Here is a 25,563-nt window from a genome sequence, read left to right as displayed (position 1 = left end):
AAGGATGATACGATGTATATGGAGGTTGGTGGGGTGGTAGGTGAGGACCAGTGGGGTTCTGTCCTGGTGGCAATTGGAGGGGCGGGGTTCAAGGGTGGAGGAGCAGGAAGTGGAGGAGATAGATTAGTTGTTTTTTTAAGATTAGATTACATTACAGTGTGGAAACAGGCCCTTTGGCCCAACAAGTCCACACCGACCCGCCAAAGCGCAACCCACCCATACCCCTACATTTACTCCTTACCAAACACTATGGGCAATTTAACATGGCCAATTCACCTGACCTGCACATCTTTGGACTGTGGGAGGAAACCGGAGCACCCGGAGGAAACCCACGCAGACACGGGGAGAACGTGCAAACTCCACACAGTCAGTCGCCTGAGGCGGGAATTGAACCCGGGTCTCAGGCGCTGTGAGGCAGCAGTGCTAACCACTGTGCCACCGTGCCGCCCATATGATGTGGTGGAGAGCATCGTCAACCACGTCTGAGGGGAAATTGCAGTCTTTGAAGGAGGCCATCTGGGTTGTTCGGTATTGGAATTGGTCCTCCTGGGAGCAGATGCAGCGGAGGCGAAGGAATTGGGAATATGGGGTGGCGTTTTTACAGGAGACAGGGTGGGAGGAAGTGTAATCTAGGTAGCTGTGGGAGTCGGTCGGTCGCCCGAGATAGAAATGGAGAGGTCTAGGAAGGGGAGGGAGATGGTCCAGGTAAATTTGAGGTCGGGGTGGAAGGTGTTAGTAAAGTGGATGAACTGTTCAACCTCCTCATGGGAGCACGAGGTAGCGCCGATACAGTCATCGATGTAGCAGAGGAAAAGGTGGGGGTGAAAAGGTGGGAAATGGGGTGACTTGATTGAAGTACGCAAGATCGTGAACAATCTTAACAGAGTGGATGTTGAAATTTTACTTAATTTTGGCAGAGAATCCAGAACTTGGGGCACTGTTTTAAAATTAAGATCATCCTTTGGGGATAGAGATGAGAATAATGCCTTTTTTTCAGAGAGTTGAAACACTTTGGAACAGTGCTTCAGAAGATGGTAAAGATGGAGTCACTGAATTTAAGTCTGTGGCAGTTAGACTTACTTTAGATATTAGAATGAATGGTTATTGGTAGTAGATAGAAATGTGGAATTTGAAATACAAACAGATCAGCCATGATGGTATTGAATGACAGAGAAGGCTGTAAAAGGGCTGAACATCTTACTTCTGCACCTAATTCATAAACTCGTATGTAATCTGTCTGGCCAGTCTGTGTATCAAGAAGGGACATAGCAACAACGGTACAATTGCTAAATTAGAAGACAAGATTCACAACTCACCAGTAACAATATCAAAATATACCAAGGTGAACAAAGTTAAATATGTAAATTAATTCATTTGACTTTATTTTGAATATTAAATATACATAGTGCATTTAAATTAAACAATTTTTCAAATTACACTATGCATGGAAATTAAAGTAAAAATATTACATATCAAAATGTACATATTTCATGGACAGTGACCTGATTTCGTTTTTCATTAACTGTGATTTGCAATCAATTTCATAATATATTTATTAAATTACAAAAGGAAACCTGTATCTATGACTTTGTTACATCATTTCCCATTTACAGACAGAATTAAACACTTATATACATCCAGTACCATCAAACATTAAGTTATACTTCTCAAATGTGCAAGATAAAGCAATACATTGAACAAAATAATTTTGTATTTTCATCAATGATTTTGTAGATCCAAAATAATGTCGAACAGGCTACTATTGACAATAAGTATGCACAACTTTCAATTTTAAATGGGATGGGGGTTGGGGATAGAGTTTCACTATTTACAAATAATTTTCAAGCATGAACCCCTCCAGCAAAGTATGTTTAAAAGGAACATGCAGATTTTGATCATTGAGGCACATCCCATGGCTCATATGTTCACCCAGAATTAACCAGACCACAGTTGGACCATAATGTATTGTTCAATTCGAAACGTCCTAAATGTGTGCAGTAACATGGCAAAATCTGCTACATGCTGGAACCTATATTTGCAGTTTGTTTTAATAAGTTAGCAACTTTACAGATCATCCTCGGCACTGCATTCTGAAAATATTCAGTACTGTTGGAGTTTGGAACCAAGTGAACATTTATTTGAATAATAAAAAAACAAAATACCCAAATTGTTCTGAACAATCCAATAAGTGGAACCTGGAACCTGAAACCTAAAATTCATGGTGTGTAGCACCAAATAAAGCTGCTGCACACATAGCTGGAAGAGTAATTGCACTCGTGTTTTATTGGCAGCTCTTCAGCCTGCCAAAGATATTGGGGATGTGTGGTTTGTTTAATAAATCACCATTAGGTGGAGGACAATATTAAAAGAACCACAGTGTTCCTATTTGCAAGATGCCTTTCGCTACTTCCGCATCTCAGCAAAAAAAAATTATCTGACTAGTAATGGAAAACAAAGACAAGGATTTTGACTGCCATCATAACTGAACAATACAAATGAGTTACCGCTATATTGTTTTGTATAAAGAATATAGAATTAAATGTCATTCACCTTAATCATACCTTTAAGGGTTTGGATTTCTGAGTCCCCTTAGATGAAGTTTCTTTCCTCCTAGATTATTTCTACATTTGGTTCTGGAGAGTTTGGGCTTATAAATAGGCATTTTTTTGAGTGATTGGTAAAAATAGATCCTGTACTTCTCACAAGAAACATGAAAATACTTCTGTACATTTTTTCACTCAAAGGTGTCATTAGATGTTAGAGAACACGAATCATTTTTCAATGTTATGATATTGCACAGTACCTCAGCAATGTAATGGAGTAGTCCATTGCAACATATATGCATGTACAAATGAGGTATAGTGGTGTAATCCAAATTCAACAGGTGCTCCCCTCACTTTCAAATATACAGTTCATTAGTTTGAAAACAACATATGAACTAACAGTTTTTCTAACTGACACATGTCACGATACACCTAACCTCAATATAAAGTTACACTTATCCCATGACCTGTTGAACAAACTTGCGTCGTTTTACAAGGTCACTGGGGGAAGGGGGGCAGTGAGGGACGGGGAGAGACAGAGCGTGACTGCACAGGACTGAAACCACAAGTACAAAATCAACATGCTATAGTTTGTATTTAAATATGTAAACAGTAACTGTGAAGTTTTACAAACTGAAACACAATCCAAAGATTGAAATAATAATTTCCACATATCAAATATGTACTTCCTTTGCTGAACTCTTGAAACAAGGAGATGAAGTGCAGTTGGATCTATTCATAAAGGACATTTGTACTGCAATTATTTTTAGTATCCTCACAGATAGCTTCTGATTCACAGAGGCACTAATTTCCCAACAACAGGTCACAATTGGCTTGTGGACATTTCCTAAATTTAACACTAAGTATTTAGATAGTGTGGGACAGTACCATGAGGATATAAGCACTGCAAATGCTTGAAAGGCAGAGGTTACTATTGGGTGGCGGTACTACATACTCCCCACTCACATGCTCAACTGGAATTCATACTTCTAGCAACAGCTCCCTCACAGATAACTGAAGAGTTACAGAACAATTGCAATATTTTTCACAATTCAAGGAATAGTTTTTAAAAAACTATTATTTTGCATCTAAAGAACATGGGGACATTCAGGTGTAAAGCATTAGCTTCTTCAAATCTATTGCTTGTCCATTGTCCATCACACTTATGTACTGTCAGGTATTGAACTTCAGTGCTCAGATCTCAATTCTGAGCAGTATGGAAATCCAATCATTAGTGGCAAAGCTGACATTTCAAATCATCCATTTGCTTTATCCTCCTACTTGAGGAAACTAATCGGGAAAATCCTACAGATTTTCTGCAAAACTTGCTATATCCTTACCGCTCATTAAAAGATAAAAATCCAATCTCAGTTTCCCTTAACTTAATGCTTTCAACATCTTTTATTTAAAAAAAAGTCAATTACTACTTCTGTTTGACAGTGTTCATTACCAGTAAGTGGAGTTAAGTAGTTAAACACTAAATCAAAAAATACTTGAAACCCTGCATGATTGGAAGTTACAGCAGTTGCAATGAATCCCATTTTAAGGATTCAGGGCTTAGAGAATCATTGAGGGAAAAATGACCAATGTCTCATTTTAAACACCTGTTCTTAGTTCAAGCAAGATAAAAGTACACGTCACCACCCACATACACCACGGTTGAACTAGTGGTCCTTCCAACAGATGACACTAGGATTTCTCTACCTTTAAGGAAGTCTGTAGGGCTCATATCATTTATCTAATCTGCTTCCTAGAAAACCACTCCTACAGGACAGTTTTCAGTCCTACATCAGTCTTTAATGTTTTCTGAATTGAATTGAGTTCCATGTGATTTTCTAAGTCTTTACGGAGTTTGCAAAATATCTTCATGACATTTCAAACCTGTAGTTTGGATCAGTTGTGGGAAACCCTGTGCAAAATTATGTTTTTGGGAATCTTTGATTAATTTCTTCTTTTTGAAAACCTTCCAGCATCACCCAGAAATGTGTCTGCATACTAAAAGCAGAGTAGTCACACATTCTCTGATTCAAGAAAGCTACCTGCACACTTATAGTAAATTGCAAAATCAAGGAATCAGTTTATTATTAGATGAAATGGCGCAATGGCTCCAAAGCAGAGCAAATTTATGAATAAACTGTTGCACCAGTAGACAGTCCACTCATCTAGAATATCCCAAATGAATTCCCTTTTAGGAATTCTGAATAGATACACCCTCTTTAAATTGAGGGATTAAGGTGGACACTCTGAGATCTACTCCTGAAAGTCATTCTCCGAACACCATGAACTCCACATCTATCAGTGACTCAAGGTGGCAGAAAACAAGCAGTTTAATAACTTCAGAATTCAGAGTTTGAAGATGCTCTTGGGCCCTGGCTCAATTATCCTCAAATTTTGATTCCCTGCTAGCATGCCTTTGCTTGCAACTGTTCCACTGACATTCAGAACAAACGCAGCCAAGTATGAATTCGCTCAGATGAGGACCTATTTACTAAGTTATAAAAGAAAGCCAAAATGCCATGAAAGAATGTTTATAACTAGATCCTCAGTCTGATTTCTCACAACAGTGAGGTTTACTTGAGCTCAAAACTGTCGTACAGCTTAATGCCCTGAAAATCTCAACCTCCCTGCGCTAAAATCAAGAAAGATACAACAGATTTCATCACTCTTCTTACACCCTACACCCTCCAATGGCTTGCTCTAATTCTATTCCCATAGGGCACTAGACATCCAGAAGATTCCCTAGTTTAGGTAGATTTGTTACATTCAGACAAACAGGAACAAGGATGGTGAATTGAAGGAGGAAAAATACTCTTAATGGATCTGCCCTGCTATAAAGATAAATAATAGTAATGCTGAGACCAAAAAGGTTGAAGATTTGACATGAACATTTCTCCAGTGTTGGTTGTTTGCAGTGATAGGTGACACACAGCTACCAACAGCAGACCTGGACTGAAATAAACACTACCTAGCAAAGATTCCTAATAATTTGTCAATACCCCCAGGTGGAAGTGCATACATGTGCGCATGGATAAGGGGGAAAGGTCAGGGCCAGCTGGATGGATCCGATAATAGACAACTTCCAATGCTTACCATCTACATGGTCAACCTGGGCAAGGCAACAACAAGACGACACTATTAGCATAGCTTTACACTTCCATGATTAAAAATACATGGAAATACATTTGGAGGAGAAATAGCAAATAATTTGTACATTCACATCTCAAACATGGTTATTCATTCCGAGCACTGACTATTCCTTGTGACTGTTAAACTGCCACTCAGTGAAAAAGGACCACTTCAACAACTAACAGAAAACTTTGCTGATATTTCCCAATACTATCTGGCTAAAAATAAATCTATACCAGTTCTGCTTGATTTTGATTACTGTGGGGAGCAGATTTAATCATTTTCTGTTTGAGTTATAGCTGGGACTCCTCTAATTGAATGGGCATTTAATGCTGTACCTGAATAGACAGACCTTTTCCATTCTTTTCTAATGTTCACTCTAGCAAAGTCAATACTATAACTGACGCACTACTGTTTTACCCACCCCAGTACATTACCTTGTGCCACACTTGTGCAACTATTTTGCCATCTATACACCAAACTCAGCACAACATTGAAATATGTACAAGTTACACCACTCTTGACCATAGCTCAACACCTTTTTAAGTATATGAACACCAACATCATAACTGGTGGAATGTGGTTGAAAGTGTAGACACGTGCAACACTGTCATTTGTTGGAAGCCACAGGAGAAGAAAGATGGGCCATAGCTGGTCTTCCTGGCTGCAATACGAGGTATTAATGACTTACAAAAAATAAACTTGTGAGAAACACACCTCTGAACATGTGTCCCTCTAAAGTAGGAGTAATCAGAATTTTAGAACTGAAGGTCATAAATTATATATATGACATATAATCAGTTACTATAATATAAAGATACATTCCTGAAATTATTCGCATTTCTCAACTTTTGAAGGTACTCATACAAAAACAGTTAGTGCACTCATATGTGGGTGTTTCAAATCCAATTGTGTCATTTGTAGTGTTTAAAATACAAGATAAATTCAGCAGTGCTATGGAATTCATACAGCTGTTGACAGACTGGTTACAACCCTTTCATTATTGCTGTACATATATTGTGATCAGTCTTAAATGAACAAGTACAGTTATCAAAAGGCATGCAGCTAAAAGTCTGCCTCTGAAAATAACAATTGTAAAACAATGTTCCGGGCATCTCATCTATGTTCCTACTAGAATCCAAGACTGCCATACTGGACAGCAATATCTGCAATGGAGATGATTACGAGCTTATCTACAAAACTATAGAACTATAAAATCACTGGACACATTTTACATCAATAGCATAATGCAGATTTTGGAACAAAACCTCCTTTGAAACTCCAATACAACTTCAGGAGGCAAAGAATAAGACCTAGCATATTGCGTATTCTCTCTTATCCCTGGAAAAAGCAAGCATGTACTAGTTAACTAGATAACTTTTCAACTCTTCATTGCAATATTTTATAGGGAACAAAACTCTTATTGAACAATTAACAATCCTATGTTTTGCCAAACTGAAATTGCACGTAAAGCAGTAAGACATTCGATGGGAGATTGCCTAGTGTAGTGTCATTGACAGCCTCAAGGTTTTCCATCCCCCAGACTTCTCTTACGTCCATCTTGATGTGATATTAACCGCAACCAACAAGGACAATATCCTTAAATTTACCGAACACAAAAACTGAAACATTTTATACATTATTGTGAATCAACTCTTTCATTTTCTTAGAAGTGGATTTGCTTATTCATCCATCTTAAGTAAATCTGAAATGATTTGATCTGTCAAGTGTCAAATTATTTTTAAAAATTCGAAAATCATTGCACCCTTCTTTCCACATTTTGCTTCAATCCTTCTCACCATCTTCACTGCTTCCTGTGAACAAAAGGATAAAGATGAACATTAGAATTTGCATTAAACTTCACGGACAGACCAATAAAGTGTTCTCATTGCTCATAACTTACAAAGCTAGAAGTGGAGTCAGGAAGGAGGAAGTAAACTAATTAAATGCTTATTTTTAAAAGAAAATGGACATTTTCACTCACCTTGCCTCAAAGGAAATACACTGAATAACTACCACAAACCATTGATTGGAAATAGAAAGCTACTGTTTCACATGATTCGGAGATGCCGGTGTTGGACTGGGGTGTACAAAGTTAAAAATCACACAACACCAGGTTATAGTCCAACAGGTTTAATTGGAAGCACACTAGCTTTCGGAGCGATGCTCCTTCATCGCCAAACACAATCACCTGATGAAGGAGCGTCGCTCCGAAAGCTAGTGTGCTTCCAATTAAACCTGTTGGACTATAACCCTTGTGTTGTGTGATTTTTAACTGTTTCACATAGTTTTATCTCCTTTATCATCCATCTCCATTTATTGTGCATTATAGATCCAGACCCTTCACCAAGGTTCTTTAGTTTAAAAAAAATCTGTAAGAGCATGTTTTCCCAGTGGGTAAACTGATATACAATCTTTCATGGAACTTAAACGGGTTTCTGGTGCAATGATGTAGGATGCTTGAGTGGGGTCCTGGTGATAGAGTGCACTAAATATGTGATGATGAAATTCTCAGTCCAAAGTCTAATCAACTTGAGAGTTTACACATCACCACTTTCAGCCTAAGCAGCAGCTGGGGAGGTTGACAAGAATTATATTTTCAGTTAAGGAACTGGCTGCCAGAGACAAAAAGAAATTATGACTTTGACCTTGTTGATATCTGGCTGAAGAAGTCTTGGATCACTATCAAATGGATTTTATCACTACCAGTTACAACGTATCAGTGGTTCATGTGGAAGCTGATCCTTTCTGCTTTACTTTTTGAAAAAAAATTTATGGATAGATAATTCTGGCTTACTTTTGATTTAAATAATGAGAGAGTGGGAAATGCTGAGGGCCTAAATCATTACTGCTTGCTCAAATGCTACTGCAGATACTACACAGCTGGTGAACTCACATCCATACAGGTGTTTGATTCACACTGTTACATTAACGTCACATAACCTTGCTACAAAATGATTTGGTAATAACCTGTCCAGTTAAAAAAGTAGCCAATAATTGTCCAATGAGCACAACTACCTGAAAATGACAATAGACGAGTGCTCATGAACTGGATCTGAAAGACACTGCTGTAATGAAAATCACAACACAGAAGAAGGCCCTTCAAATAAACTAGAATAGAGAGCCATTCTTTCTGAAGAGTTCCTGGTCTCAGAGAAAAGGATACTGGCTAGAAAAGCACATCACACTCTTCGAAATAGCCATTGTGCAATTTGACGGATTAACAGCAGCAAGGAAATAGAGAAAGAGACATTTTTATATTAAGTATGAGCTTGAGTTTCAGCAAATGTAAATCCCACTAAATGTCACAGTGACCACAGCTGGAACACAACCTGCTTATTTGCATATCTGCTATTGAAAACAGTATGACTGATTAGAAATAAAAGCCAGGAAAATGTACTTATCTTAGGTTCCACACCTGTTTCATTTCCTACAGTTGACTATTTATAATCCCCCTGAATTAAAGACATAACACTTCAGAATAACAGATGCAGGATGCATTTTGTAAATTAACAGGAGTCATAGGCAAACCTTCGATGACAGAAATTAGTTGCATCAGTTGCAACCGCTTCCATTAATGTTATAGAGACACAGATGTACAGCATGGAAACAGACCCTTCAGTCCAACCCATCCATGTCGACCAGATATCCCAACCCAATCTAGTCCCACCTGCTAGCACCCGGCCCATATCCCTCCAAACCCTTCCTATTCATGCACACACCCAAATGCCTCTGAAATGTTGCAATTGTACAAGCCTTCACCACTTCCTCTGGTAGCTCATTCCATACACGTACCACCCTCTGCATGAAAAAGTTGCCCCTTAGGTCTCTTTTATATCTTTCCCTTCTCACCCTAAACCTATGCCCTCTAGTTCTGGACTCCCTGACCTCAGAAAAGACTTTGCCTAATTCCCCTATCCATGCCCCTCATAATTTTGTAAACTTCTATAAGGTCACCCCTCAGCCTCCGACACTCCAGGGAAAACAGCCCCAGCGTGTTCAGCCTCTCCCTATAGCACAAATCCTCCAACCCTGGCAACATCCTTGTAAATCCTTTCTGAACCCTTTCAAGTTTCACAACATCTTTTCGATAGGAAGGAAACCAGAATTGCACACAATATTCCAACAGTGGCCTAACCAATGTCCTGTACAGCCGCAACATGACCTCCCAACGCCTGTACTCAATAAAAGAAAGCATACCAAACACCTTCTTCACTATCCTATCTACCTGTGACTCCACTTTCAAGGAGCTATGAACCTTCACTCTTTGTTCAGCAACACTCCCTAGGACCTTACCATTAAGTATATGAGTCCTGCAAGCAACTCGCATTTATCTGAATTAAACTCCATCTGCCACTTCTCAGCCCATTGGCCCATCTGATTAAGATCCTGTTGTAATCGAAGATAACCCTCTTCGCTGTCCACTACACCTCCAATTTTGGTGTCATCTGTAAACTATCCAAATCATTTATGTAAATGACAAAAAGTAGAGGACCTAGCACTGATCCTTGTGGCATTCCACTGGTCACAGGCCTCCAGTCTGAAAAACAACCTTCCACCACCACCCTCTATCTTTTACCTTTGAGCCAGTTCTGTATCCAATTGGCTAGTTCTCCTTGTATTCAGTGAGATCTAATCTTGCGAACCAGTATTCTATGGGGAACCTTGGCGAACGCCTTACTAAAGTCCATACAGATCACATCTACTGCTCTGCCTTCATCAATCCTCTATGTTACTTCTTCAAGAAACTTAATCAAGTTTGTAAGACATGATTTCCCACACACAAAGCCATGTTGACTATCCCTAATCAGTCCTTGCCTTTTCAAATACATGTACATCCTGTCCCTCAGGATTCCCTCCAACAACTGGCCCACCACCGATGTCAGGCTCACTGGTCTATAGTTCCCTGGCTTGTCCTAACCACCCTTCTTAAACAGTGCCACCACATTAGCCAACCTCTAGTTTTCCGGCACCCACCTGTAACTATCGATGATACAAATATCTCAGCAAGAGACCCAGCAATCACTTCTCTAGAACTCTGTGGGAAGCTAGGGTACACCTGATCAGGTCCTGGGGATTTATCCACCTTGATGCGTTTCAAGACACTCAGAACTTCCTCCTTTGTAATATGCATATTTTGCAAGGTGTCACCATCTATTTCCTACAGTCTATAATCTTCCATATCCTTTTCCACAGTAAATACTGATGAAAAATACTCATTTAGTATCTCCCCCATTTTCTGCGACTCCACACAAAGGCTGATCTTTGAGGGGCCCTATTCTCTCCCTAGTTACCCTTTTGTCCTTAATGTACTTGTTAAAACTCTTTGGATTCTACTTAATTGTCTTTGCCAAAACTATCTCATGTCCCTTTTTGCCTTCCTGATTTCCCTCTTAAGTATATTCCTACTGCCTTTATACTCTTCTAAGGATTCACTCAATCTATCCTGTCTATACCTTACATATTGCTTCCTTTTTTTTCTTAACTAACCCCTCAATTTCTTTAGTCATCCAGCATTCCCTATACCTATCAGCCTCTCCTTTCACCCTAACAGGAATATACTTTCTCTGGATTCTCGTTATCTCATTTCTGAAGGCTTCCCATTTTCCAGCTGTCCCTTTACTTGGGAACATCTGCCCCAATCAGCTTTCAAAAGTTGTTGCCTAATACCATCAAAATTGGCCTTTCTCCAATTTAGAACTTCAACTTTCAGATTTGGTCTATCCTTTCCATCACTATTTTAAATCTAATAGAATTATGGTTGCTAGCCCCAAAGTGCTCCCCCACTGAAACCTCAGTCACCTGCCCTGCCTTATTTCCCAAGAGTAGGTCAAGTTTGCACTCTCTCTAGTAGGTACATCCACATACTGAATCAGAAAATTTTCTTGTACACACTTAAATTCCTCTCCATCTAAACCCTTAACACTATGGCAGTTCCAGTCTATGTTGCATGAGCATGTTCAGTAGTCAGTGTCACAAACCTGGGAGCAACTTTAATTCACGTAAATGTTAACTTTTGAATTATGAAATTTATAAAATATTAGCAGATCTCCTTGGCATTGCTCATAAATAGTGTGGGGCTTAAGTGCCTTGTTTCACTGCCGATAAAGAACAATTTTGTAACATCTAGCCAGGCCTTCTAAAAGCATACTTTAGCTAATCCCTTTGAGGGAAAGATAAATAAATTCAGAAGCGAATTGTTGATGGAAGTTTCTGCTGATTTTATGATAAATGACTAAGATTCTGCTCTGTAAGGGACATCAGTTTACTCAAGAGAAACATCAGCCTTCCTTCTCTTATTACGAATATTTTTGATGCTTTGAATTTGGATTCCGTGGTGAGAGGTTAAGTCACTTAAAAGTTACAATTGAAAAAGATATAACAGAACATTTTGAGACAGAAAACAATTACAATACGAAAAAAGTAAAGATAAAATACGAGCTGTTTCACATTTAAAAGTACAAAATCCAGATAATATAAAGCAGAGCACAGGTGTCCCCTGTAATGTAGCTTTAGAACTAGATTTATAGACGGTACAGTGAATCCAAATTCAAAGCATCAAAAATATTCGTAATAAGAGAAGGAAGGCTGATGTTTCTCTTGAGTAAACTGATGTCCCTTACAGATTCTAATTTGCCTTTTATTGACATGATCTGAGATGGCAGGATTTCCCACCCTGCCACTCAGTGAAACAATAGACAGTGCCTCCTGGCCAAACTGAGTAACCAACTGAGGGTCAACAAAAACTTTACCAAACATGCACACACGCAAATACACACTCATGTGCACTCATATGCACACACTCACACTTTCTTTCCCTCACATGTGCGTGTGTGCGCACCCACACACACACACCCCCCCACACACACACACCCCCCACACACACACACCCCCACACACACACACACACCCCCACACACACACACACACACCCCCACACACACACACACACACCCCCACACACACACACACCCCCCCACACACACACACCCCCCCACACACACACACCCCCCCACACACACACCCCCCCCCACACACACACACACACAGGATGAATTTGTATTTGCAGATACATTCTTTTTTTGCTCAAAAAGCACACAACCTGCAGACAGTCAAACCATGTAACATTTTATAAATTTCTACTTTGGAAACAGAACCAATCTGACTCCAGATTGGGACACATACAGACTCTAACCTTACACCTTTAATACACTGTTTGAGCTGAGATGTCACTTTTCTTTAATAAAACCTTAAGTTATCTCAAGAATGTGACTTAAAAGTAGTTCTGGAATTTACATATTAATGAATCGAAACCTGCAACCCATTCTAAAAGATGAAAAACTTAACAGCAATCTAGGTTTGTTCAATATATAACTTTAATTGCATGATACTGTGATCTTTTGCTCTAAATTCTGTGTCTTATGATCCTGCCCCACTAGCTACCTGATGAAGGAGCAGCATTGCAAAAGCTAGTACTTCCAAATAAACCTATTGGACTATAATCTGATGTGTGAATTTTAAGGAGAAGGTGAGGTCTGCAGATGCTGGAGATCAGAGCTGGAAATGTGTTGTTGGAAAAGCGCAGCAGGTCAGGCAGCATCCAGGGAACAGGAGAATCGACGTTTCGGGCCTGAAGAAGGGCTTATGCCCGAAACGTCGATTCTCCTGTTCCCTGTGTGAATTTGTCCATTCAGAAGAGTTAGACAAATATATACAGGGGAACCTCGATTATCTGAACGCGTTGGGTGGGCACTTTTTCGATTATTCGGTTAATCGATTAAATGCCTCTCCCCTGGGGCTCGGAGTTTTTAGTGTCTGCTTCCAATTCAAGAGACTGCAGCAACACACCACGTGTGAGCCACCGTCCTACCCCGTCCAATGCCTCTGCCTGCCCCCAACCCTGTCCAACAGTGCCCCATGCCCCCATACCTGTCCAGCAAGACTGCTGCTGCCGCCTTTGTGGGGTAAGTCTCCAAATAGCGCACGCAAACATTTTACTGCACTTTTTGACAGGTTCCATCTCTGCCCTGTACAGGACAATGTTGGTCAGATTATCTGGGGATTTTCTGTGTGAAAACTAAGGCGGTAGCAGAGAGATCAGCTCGCCCTTTTATTTCATCTTAATCTTTGATGACCTTGTTGCTTTCTTTTAAGTTACTGAAGCCAGATGTACTCAGATGCTTGCTGCTTCAACATCAATTTAAGTCTTTTAACTACAAATTTACAATTATGCATTATCATGAATAGTTAAAACTTGCTGTCATGCTCTATCTAGCAACAGATATGCTTCCTGTTTGTCCCCAAAGCATAACAGCTGATTGCCTATGTCATGTAAAAGTGACTCATTCACCTTAAGTGGTATTGCTGGAAGTAAAACAGATCAGACCTTGACTGACAAAAGTTTTTTGAATTAGTAATTGTGCATTTACAAGAAAACATCAAATCTGCAAGATAATTTCAATGTGCCTATAGTAGAATGAAAGCTTAAAATACTGAAAAAATTAACAAAGGCCTCCCACAAGAAAAGCACACAATGATAATTAGGGTTAAATGGGATCGATTTAACACATCTGTCCACTCTATGACTACATAAATTAGACAAACCAGTCTTAGGGTTCACTTAGTTCACAAATGAAGCTTGTTGTAATAAAGTCAGATTTCTTCTATCAATTCCTTTCCATCTCCTGATATCTAGATTGCTCATGATCGGTCAGCATGGTGACAGAGAATATCAGGCTTCCTTGAAAATTGGACAGAACTCCCCACCACAAATACTTTCATCTCATCAATTACAGCTCCTTTTCAACTCTATTTTCCCACAAAACTTCAAGCCCATTCCAATTACGGCTACGGAGGAACCTCGATTATCTGAATACCAATTATCTGAAAATCTGATGATCCGAAGGAGATCTCAAGGTCCCAATAGAAACATTACATCAAAGACATATTTCCAACAGTGATCCTGTCTTTTGTTTACAGTGATTAAGCAGGCACTGCCTCTAAATGACTGACCTCCCGCGCCCTCTCTCTCTCCCCACACTTTCCCTGGAACTCTACAGTGGGGTGTTCCCTAAATCCTCCCCCTTCCCCAGATAATCTGACCAACATTGTCCTGTACAGGGCAGAGATGGAACCTGTCAAAAAGTGCAGTAAAATGTTTGCGTGCGCTATTTGGAGACTTACCCCACAAAGGCGGCAGCAGCAGTCTTGCTGGACAGGTATGGGGGCATGGGGCACTGTTGGACAGGGTTGGGGGCAGGCAGAGGCATTGGACGGGGTAGGACGGTGGCTCACACGTGGTGTGTTGCTGCAGTCTCTTGAATTGGAAGCAGGCACTAAAAACTCCGAGCCCCAGGGGAGAGGCATTTAATCGATTAACCGAATAATCGATTATCCGAACGAAAAAGTGCCCACCCAACGTGTTCAGATAATCGAGGTTCCCCTGTATATATTTGTCTAACTCTTCTGAATGGACAAAAATTTACAATAGCACTGATTATAAATAAGATAGAAAGACCAGAGTTAAGGAAACAAGGCTCAAGCCCCTATCATCCTAATCAAAACAGAAGCTTAATCACACTTGATTCATGAAAAAGTACAGGAATAACCAATAGCTTTATGAAAATAAGGCTTACCTCCTTGTTCGATATCTGAATCAGTGAGGTGAGTGAGAGAGAAGCTGGCAATATTGGACGGCGAGATAGAAAAACGAGAATATGATGATGACATATCTGTCCACTTTTGCTCCAAGACCCGGGAGGATGGTGGAGGGGAAAAGTATCTCGAGGAGGGAGAAGGAGACGGTTTTAATGAAGCAAGGTGATTTGATGTTTGAGTGATAAATGATGACTCAGAAGAAGACATGGAAAAATCATCTTCCCATTCAAAACCACCGCCTGAAAAAGGAAACACAATATGTTGCATAAATCTGTGTTTTTGAGATAAGAATCCATGACTAAGAATAAGTCAATATTTTGTTCAGTGAGTTTCTAAAAAACTGAGTGAAACATGAAGATGGGGGACCTTTCCTTGTAAGTGCAACTCTACAGAAGATATTCTATTCCAGAAAACTAGTTGGTGAAGGGTAGAAGTAGAGCCAACCTCAACTCACGTTTAGGATTTATTTGTAAAGTACCACAATACAAGCTTAACATTTCTGAATCCCAACCATTTCTGGTTCACCTGCATGCAATTAAATAGATTTAATACACATTTAGCAGGACTGGATAAGCACATCCCTCAGCTTCTGGGTTAGAATTTTTATCTAATCTAGGTATTACAAATTCCTCTGTTTATGCAAACTTGCTGTCTGCAGTTTGGTTACTGCATTTTCCAAATGACAGTAACTCTAATAAATTATTTCATTGCCTGTAAAGCACTTTGGGACATCCTGAGTTTGTGAAAGGAGCAATATGAAATGCAAGTTGCCCTTTTCTATCAGTTGCACAACTGAGTTTTGGTTGTCTCAATTGCAGATGGACAATGCCTCATCAGGAATGAAGAGCTTATGCTCAAAGCATCGACTCTTCTGCTCCTCGGATGCTGCCTGACCAGCTGTGCTTTTCCAGTGTCACACATTTTGACTCTGACCTCCAGCATCTGCAGTCCTCACTTTCTCCTAGTTGATTATTGCCTCAACCAATTTAGGTGGCCTGCACAGAGCAGGTCATAACACATTAGGCTTCATGGAACAAAATACAATTATGTTGAAATCCAATAATTCAGAGGAACTGTAATCAGGAGGTAATCTGTTAAAGTGGTGACAAATTATATTGTCACCCAATCAGTGCATTGTTGAGACTAACGTCAATAAATGTTTGGTCATAGTTCTCATCTTACCTCGTTCTGATTTTAGACCTACATATCCATTTTACTGTCAATCCATCCATGCTACTTCAGTTTTCTGGAACTGAATGAATAACCATAGGAAATGAGCAGAAGAGTGAAGCAGTATGAAAACCAGAGGAGCAGTATAAGCAGAGGGACAAGTCGAAATGAGTAAAAACTGCATCACGCTGTTTTTTGATTTAATTCTACATAGCAATATTCATCAATTTGATTGCCTATAAGTCAGATCCAATCATAAAAAATGCTTTGTGCTAAAGTTTCATGAAAAAAAAATCCAATCTGCAAATCAACTCAGTTACAAAGATCTCAATGTTTGTTCTGGCTGTAATTTTCAAAGTTGCAGTGGACGTTAGTACTGAAAGGAATAATATTCCTTACGGCATAATGGCTCAGTGGTAAGCACTGCTACCTCACGGCAACAGGGACCTGTGTTCGATTCCAGCCTCGGACAACTGTCTGTGTGGAGTTTGCACATTCTCCCTGTGTTTGCGTGGGTTTCCTCCGGGTGCTCCAGTTTCCTCCCACAATCCAAAGATGTTCAGGTTAGGTGAATTGGTCATTGGTGTTCAGGGATGCATAGGTTAGTCATGAGTAAATGTAGAGGAATGGGTTTGGGTGGGATACTCTTTGGAGGGTTGGTGTGGACTTGTTTGATTAGATTAGATTTCCTACAGTGTGGAAACAGGCCCTTTGGCCCAACCAGTCCACACCGACCCTCCAAAGAGTAACCCACCCAGAGCCATTTCCTTTTAACTAACACTAACACTATGGGCAATTTAGCATGGCCAATTCACCTGACCTGCACATCTTAAAGAGGGCAAAGAGAAAAGAGAGTGATTTTTCAATCTGGCATATTTTGATCAAGATTATGGTGGTAGAAGTGACTTGCTGAAAATGTCACATCAGACATTGCTCAGCAGAAAAATACAGGTGATGTGAGTAGAAACTGTTTAAAAAGTTAAAAAATCATTAACCATCCTGCAAAGAAGGTACTAAACCAAAGTCTAGGCCTAGATATGCTGCTGAACATTAGACACAGCCTGACACAATTCTAAAAGGAACAGGGGATTCTCGAAATGTTCTGAATAAAATCCTATCACAAACAACTTTCAGTCATTTCACTTTTATTACAGAGAGTAATCAATGTTAACAATAGTTCTGATGGGTGGGCTGAACAATCCAAAGTTCAGTTTGTTGAAATGAACAGATAAAATAGTTGACCACTGAGAAGTGAGATGAGTAAAATTAGACTTGCTTGGGAAGGTGTGTTTAAGCATCGCTGATTATTATTATTATGGGGAAGTGAAGGCTAAGCTGTGTAAATCAACTTTAAACCAAGATAGGATATTTAAAAAGGAACAGGTAAATTTAAAAATTTGCATCAATACATGCAGTGTCACAAAAATTATATCTGATGATTAAATGCACCCATCTACCATTTGGTTAACGGTTTTATTTGGAAAATGCAATGACACAGAGGAAAGATGCATACAATTAAACCATTTTGAGATATGAATTTACACATCCGTGATAATTTTACATCATAATACATGTACATCTCCTCAGCACAATGCCAAAACACAGCTATACACAGACAGAGACATTCATACCTTCCTCATCAGTGGAGCTCTCAGAGTTTGAGAACCTGCTTGAGAAATGGGAGCCAGTTAATGTGATGGGGCTGCCACCATCAGAAACCTGACTGCTTTCTGCTGCTGAATGGTCTCCCAGTTCTTTGGTAGGGGTCTCCTAAAATTTTAACAGATAGGCCATTAATGCAATTGCTGAACAATCATAAACAGATACCCCACAACGCTATCTTGACAATGCCAGAAACACCACTCTGGCCTATTATAATAGCATACATTAATGCAGCCTGCTGTAAAATCATACTTTCAATAATAGTTGTCACTCATTGCTAATTTACTTAAACATCCCTTCTGGTAATTTTGTAGCTTGCATTAGGATTGAGATACAGTATCTAACAATTGAATGCAGGCATTTGACTAAGAAGAATTACGTTACTTGTGCAACTCCCATTTATAGAGTATCTTTACTAATAGTAAATCGTCCAAAGAGTGCTGCACAGCAGCATTAACAAAAAAAAAATCAATGTCAAGCCACATGAGGCGATAGGGGTCGAGAGGGTGGTGCTGGAAAAGCACAGTATGTCAGGCAGCATCCAAGGAGCAGGAGAATCGATGTTTCAGGCATTACCCCGTTATCAGGAATGAGACTTGTGGGCTGGGAGTTGAGAGATAAATGTAAGGGTGGGTAGCTGAGAAAGCAATAGGTAGATGAAGGTGAGGGAGAAGGTGATAGGTTGAAAAGGGGGTGGAACAGATAAATGGGAAAGGTGATGGACAGGTCAGGAGGGCGGTGCAAAGTTGGAGGTTTGGGTCTGGGATAATGTAGTGGAGGGGAAATGAGAAACTGTTGAAATCTATATTCATCCCGTGTGGTTGCAGGGTCCCAAGGCGGAATAAGAGGCACTCTTCCTCCAGGTGTTGGGTGGTAACGGGTTGGCAGTGGAGGAGGCCCAGGACCTGCATGTCCTTGATGGATGGGACGAGGAGTTCAAGTGTTCAGATACGGGGCAGTGGGGTTGGTGGGTGTGGCTATCCCAGAGACGTTCTCTGAAATACAAGGCGGCATCCTGTCTCCCCAATGTAGAGGAGACCACATCGGGTGTGACGGATACAGTAGATGACATTGGTACAGGTAAATTTCTGTTGAATGTGGAAGGATCTTTTAGGGCCTTGGATGGAGGTGAGGGGTGTGGTGTGGGCACAGGTTGCAATTCCTATGGTGGCAGAGGAAGGTGCCAGGAGTGGGTTGTGGGCTGGTGGGGAGCGTGGACCTGACGAGGGAGTCATGGATGGAATGGCTTCTCCGGAATGCTGATGGGGTGGGGAGGGAAATATATCTCTGCTGTGGGGTCCATTTGGATGTGGCGGAGGATGATGCAATGTATACAAAGGTTGATGGGGTGGAAGATGAGGACCAGAGGGGTTCAGTTCATGTTGCATTGAGAAAGGTGGGGTTCAAGGCGGTGGTGTGGGAGGAGATGCGCTGGGGGGCCACATGGGAAGGGAAATTGCGATCTTGGAAGGAGACGGCCACCTGGGATTTTCTAAGGTGGAATTGGTCATCCTAGGAACAGATGCAGCCGAGGCGGAGGAATTGGGAATAAGGGATGTTTTTTTTTTAAAACAGGAGGTAGGATGGGAGGAGGTGTAGTTTAGGTAGCTGTGGGAGCCAGTGGGCTTATAGTAGATGTCTGTGGTTAGTCGGACACCAGAGACGGTGAGGGAGAGGTCCAGGAAGGGTAGGGAGGTGTCTGAGATGGTCCAGATGAATTTGAGGTTGGGGTGGAAAGTGTTGGTAAAGTTGATGAACTGTTCAACCTCCTCCAGCATCTGCAGTCCTCACTTTCTCCACATAGACGTATTAGGACATGTGACCAAATATTTGGTTGAAGAGATAAGTTTTAAGGACAGTCTAAAAGAGAAAGGAAGGGACAGAGATGAGAGTAAAGGCTTGGAAAAGAAATTCCTGAGTTGATGTAGGCACAGCCATCAAGGTAGACTAATTAAACTAAGGGAGAAGCAAAGTAACCAAAATGAAGAATTGTAGAGCTCTCAGATCTGTCTGGTTAAGATTACTGGAATACAGGCTGTGGTCCATTATTGCGAAGATCATGCATTGATTGTCTGGAGGATAAGGAGGAGTATTTGGAATGCATTTTTATAAACTCTTGCAATTTTGTGTGTAATTGGTGAGGGGGAGCAGTCAGTCATTAATTATCCATCAACAGTTTGAAAGTATATTGTTTGGGGCCTACAAGCACCATCTCAACACCAATGATCAACTTGACTACATTCCATTCAGTAACAAATTAGTTACAAATACAAATACAAATACAAGGTCATCTCTTAGCAGAGTAGATCCGAAATCTCTTGCTTTTTAAATGAGGGATGACAGCTGCAAATTATAATCCCCATTAACAAGTACAAAAATTGGGAAAAAAGGGAGTAATGATTCACTCAATGGTGTTTACCTGGTCAAACAGAAAGACTGTGACATCATCAAAAAATGACACAATCTTCTTCACTTGCTTCCTTCTCACATCTGTGGTTAGGAGATCAGGAGGTCTGGGTCTACAGTCCTTCAATAAACTTTTGAGGGATTTTCCGTCATCATTCTCAGTCACAACTATTGGTACAGGATGTGCTGCATCATCTTCACTCTCTGAACTGGGGCTATTAATAGAATAGCCTCTGTAGTCTTCGTCTGAATCATCACTGTTTTCATCTTCTTCATCAGCCTCCATGCCATCTTGTTCCTCAGATAGGTCAAAGAATTCAGATGCATCAAGCCTGCCAAGGTAGCGTCCTTCAACATCGGGTTCCTTTAGTCTAGCTCCTTCATTACTCTTTGACAATGGTTTTTTAATATCCTTCTCAACAATTATTCCAAAGTTTTCCTTCATATTTTCGGAAAACGGAGTGATGTCTGGGACGTTAAACAAAATCTCTGGCATGGTCACTGACTCAGAGACTGTTACACCCAAATTATCCAAACACTTATCAGAATTTTCATCTTTGGTCACACTATTAATTCCACCATAGGTTCCTGTTTTAAAACAATTTGGAAATTCTCCATGATCTGAGCAAAAAATTGGCGACTCTTTATTCTTGTTATTCAAGTTTTCTTCTGATACTGACAGTGCATCATGGAAATCAAATGATGTTGACATTTTGTCACTATGGTCAGCAATAGCCTGATTAACTTCACAATCAGTAGCACTTTCAAGATGAGTTTCTTCATTAGTCCTCTCAGCATTCTCATATTCAACTTTTTTATCTGGTTCAGAATCATTGTCTGAAAAATAAGCAGAGTCTCTATGGGAATTTTGGTGACCATTAGTTAATGCATCTGAGGGTTCTTTGGGTCTGTCCCCATTAATAATCTCTGTTGTGGGGAAGACATCCTCCTTGGATACAATGATAAGTGGATTTGAGGGTAAAGAGCTAGCAAACTCATCAGTGGGAACATCCAGGGCAGCTGAGGTGGGAGACATGCTTGCATTGTAGCATTGTGACGTCCATTCGGGTGATTCCAGATTTTCAGTTTCATAGCCACTGTCAGGTTGTTTTTGTGGTGGTTTTAATTTCTGAGAAACTGTACTTTGTGTTTCTAATGACCCCAACACCCTGTGCATCTCCAGTGAATCCAAAGAATCTGGTGTTTCTGTAGACTGTTCTGAATTGATATGCAAGAAAGATGCACTATCTTCTTCTGCGGGACTAATTTGATATGATAAATCTGAGGAAGGCACAGAATTCTTAGATTCAGCATTTGCAAAACGACTGAATAAAGGTTCAGGCACATCACCAGTCTCCAGTATTGCTGACGTGTCAACTGATGAATGCCCTGAAGGAATGGAAGCTGACACCTCAATATTCTTGGATGCACTGGAGACTTCCGACTGAGGATTGGTGCCTATTGTTTTTAGAATCTCTGTTGGAGAGTGAACAAAATGCACTGAAGCCAATTCTACACTTTTAGAAAGACCCAGAGGTTCAGATTGGGGACTGGTTTCTAATGTTTTCAACATGGGCTCAGGCAGTGAATGTACAGCTGGTGTTTTGTTGACGTCTTGCAGTGGTCGTTTTAAGATGTCTTCATGTGATGTGACTACATGTAAGCCGTGAGTTGGAGAAACAGGGTCAACTTCTAAAACTTCCACATGCTTCGTCAACTCTGGCATAGTCACCACAGCTGTACTTTCTTCTGCCACGTCAGGGGTTACATCTTCTGCAAAAAGGGGCTTTTTGGCATTATTGCACATGGTAGCAGCAGCACTTCCACTGCACTGAGCAGTCTCTTGGCAGTGTTCGTGAGGAAAAGTGATATTGCAATTAGAGATGCAGCCATCAGTAGTGTTACATCCTAACCCTGAGTTATCATATAGTATACATCCTTCATCTAACTCCTGGTAAACTTGCTGTTCTTCACAAGTGGCTTTATCCTCATCTAAAAAAATGCACAGGTCCTGTTTATTTTCTAACAGAGGCTGCAACGATCCACTCTGTGAACTAACTTGCTTAGCAACACTGCCTGCAGCTTCATGCTGTTGAGAATTGGATAATTGCATGTTTTGATTAGTTAATTCTAGAGTTTTCTCACTGTCAGCAGCGATGTGTGATGCAGAGGCAACACTAAAGTCTGATAAAGTGCCAACCTTCAGTGCATTGCTGGCATCACTTGTGGGTGAGTCATTTAGAAGTTTATTTTCCTTCAGAAAAAGATAATTCGAAAACAGCTGATCAGATTGGAGTAATCCCAAACTGTCATGATTATTGATGCTTTCTGTGTAAACTATATCTGTTTTGTCTTTCAAAATGGGACTAGACGTGTTTGCAGTAAGTGGTATAGTTTGGTGAATTAAAGACTCCATAGGAGTTTCTTTACTTGAAACTAAACCAGATGTACTTTTTCTTTTAGTCTCACTGAATTTGGGGAGATCGAGCATTATGATCCCTTCAGTGTTTATGTATCCTTTATTAAATGGCATTTCACCTAACGTATGGTCATAAAAGATATTATCGTGGCGAGGGCTTTCAGTACAGCTAGAGGCGTAGGAACCAAGCATAGTCTCAATTACTTCAGACTTTTGCAAGTTTTGATTGTGACCTGGGAAGAAATCAACGTCAGTACTCAACTCGTCCCCTGAGTCTCTGCGAATAACAAAAGACTCGAAGTCCTGAGGGGCTTCTTTGCTGGCATTTTCTGAATTCTCAACAGCAACTAAGTTAGTTTCACTTTGTTCCTCTAACCGTATATAGTATTCACTTCCAACTGAAGGATAATGGGCATTGAATACAGGAACAATCCCCGATGTAGCAAGGAGACCTCCATCAGCCTCTTTTCTGGTCAGTTTATCATCTGAATTAGTGTGAACTATTGAAAAACTGCTTTTGTCAAAAGCACTTGTGGGGTAGAAGATGCTCTGGTAATTTACTTTCGGTCCGTCAGTTCCCTGCACATGGTCTTCAAAATGGTCTAGTTTAGCGGTTTCCCACACATATTCAAAGTTTAGTCCTTTACTTGTTTCTGTAACTGTGAGGATATCATCCATTTCCTGGTTCAGTCGCTCAGCAACAAAATGCTCCAGAATTGGAAAAGATGAATTATTTGCAATAGCTTGCCGGTTGCTATTGCTGGACTTCAGTGCATTCCATCTGATTTCAAAGTCATCTTCACATTCCTTCTGACTTTGCATGCGGAGGTAAGTCAGTAGCCTGTGAATTTCCTCCGCTGTTGGTCTCTTTTCTGGAGGTAACCAACAGAATTGCATAACTTCATACCTGTAAGACATATCTTAGTTATTGGAATAGTTACAATAGTATCATATTCATATGCATGCCTTTATATAAAAGTTAGGATACTGGTCTACAGTTGGATTATTCTGGCAGGGCTCTCTGGTCTGTTGCAGAAATAAAGAAATACAAGGGGAATGACTAAGGAGATATTCATATTAGTATTTCTTCTGTTATGCTTCCCAAAATACCATTGACTCCCAGATGCCGTTTCATCATTGCTCATAAATGTAGACAGGGAGGTGCAATGAGAGGGAAAAGATGAGAAAAGAACAAGTCTGCTGCATGCAGACATTCCAGTAAGGGTCACTGGAAAATGGCTTTAAATGGGAAGTCTGGTTAGTTTTCTCACCTTACACCTGTGGACATTAAAGCTGAATACAGTATCTCAAAGACCAATCTGGCAGAAATAAACCAACTCATTACTGCTGCAATTCATATGGTGGATAAAATAGAGATCCAGGAGGGTTTAAAGATTTGTCATTATTGTGTCAGGATGAGGGAGCAGGAAGCCAGCCTCAAAGAAAATGTGGACATTAAAAAAACAAAATTGGAATCAGTTCACGTGGTTATTTGACTTATGCATGTCTTCACATTTGCAAGTCCTTCCAACAGTTTTTAAAAGCAACACCACTAGATTCAGAAGGTCCCTCTTTTTCCAGAAAAACACCGATGAAACAAGTTGAAATCTCATATAGTGCATGTAGACTGGCCACAAATATTTACAAGGGAACTGGATGAGTTTCTGACTGAGGCTGACACCATACGTAATTATATATTATCGTACATCATTCATGCTCATGACCATTTAGGGGATATGACTCTTGGTTAACATGGACCCCAAGGACTTCTGATTGCTTTTATAAGTCAGTTAAAGTTTCTTTCCCCCACCCTCTAGTACAGATGAGTGGATGGAGATCATTGTGCTCTTACAAAAGCAAAGGACTGTGGATACTGCAGGTCTGAATAAAACTGAAAATACTGAGGAAGAGTCATATCAGATTTGAAACTTCAACTTTGTTCCTCTCTCCACAGATCTGCCAAACATGACTAGTTTCCTTAGCACTTCCTATTCATATTATACTGCACCTTATGAAATGACAATATGGGCACAGTTTGAGCATAAGCTGTTTTCTCAAGTTGGTAACAACCCATGGTGCTCTAATAGAATAGATACTAACATACAAGCATTTAATTGCAACTCCTTCACTATTTACTCTTTATGAATCAATGCAATTTGTATTAAATTACTGTGTCACTTGACAAATGCATTATATCCTTCCAATTTGTTTACTGTGTCTGAAAGGTATTATCTCCACAAACTGAAGTAATATTTTCTGTATAGATTCGCATCTAAGCCACATTTGCCCAATTCTTGCAACCAAAGCATAACATTTATAAAGTATTGCTTTAGTTCCAGACAAAAAAAATGTATCTATAGTTTAGAAACACTCTTACACAAGAAACTTTCAATTTAGACAGATACTAGTTTTAATAATCATGATTTCATTCCCTGGTTACATTTTAAGCAGAGATGTTCAGTCACCAAATATTTAACCACAGTTTCAATATTATTACCTTGACGTAATTTGTTTAATATATTTATAAATTTGCATAATCAAAAATACGTACGCAGGCAGTTTACATCAAGGTACAGAATC

The 25,563-nt window shown here is 40.1% G+C and overlaps 1 protein-coding gene across 1 annotated transcript in view; it reads right to left on the bottom strand.

Moving 5' to 3' along the window:
- Positions 1–1,361: 1,361 nt before the first annotated feature.
- The window catches only part of lmtk2 (lemur tail kinase 2), a 152,859-nt gene continuing 128,657 nt past the window's right edge, over positions 1,362–25,563 (bottom strand). Inside the window, exons 10-13 of the mRNA XM_087997905.1 lie at positions 20,578–23,890; positions 18,128–18,266; positions 15,305–15,565; positions 1,362–7,483 (exon numbers count right to left, since the gene is read on the bottom strand). Coding sequence (XP_087854031.1) covers positions 7,455–7,483; positions 15,305–15,565; positions 18,128–18,266; positions 20,578–23,890 — 3,742 coding nt within the window. The 3' untranslated portion in view covers positions 1,362–7,454. The remainder of the gene's footprint in view (positions 7,484–15,304; positions 15,566–18,127; positions 18,267–20,577; positions 23,891–25,563) is intronic.

This window comes from Chiloscyllium plagiosum, unplaced genomic scaffold (genome assembly GCF_037043375.1).
Source record: "Chiloscyllium plagiosum isolate Xiang-an unplaced genomic scaffold, Cpla_swu_hap1 HiC_scaffold_20, whole genome shotgun sequence".
NCBI lineage: Eukaryota > Metazoa > Chordata > Chondrichthyes > Orectolobiformes > Hemiscylliidae > Chiloscyllium > Chiloscyllium plagiosum.
Note: the sequence above shows the minus strand (reverse complement) of the source record. Positions and strands in the feature narration are given on the sequence as shown.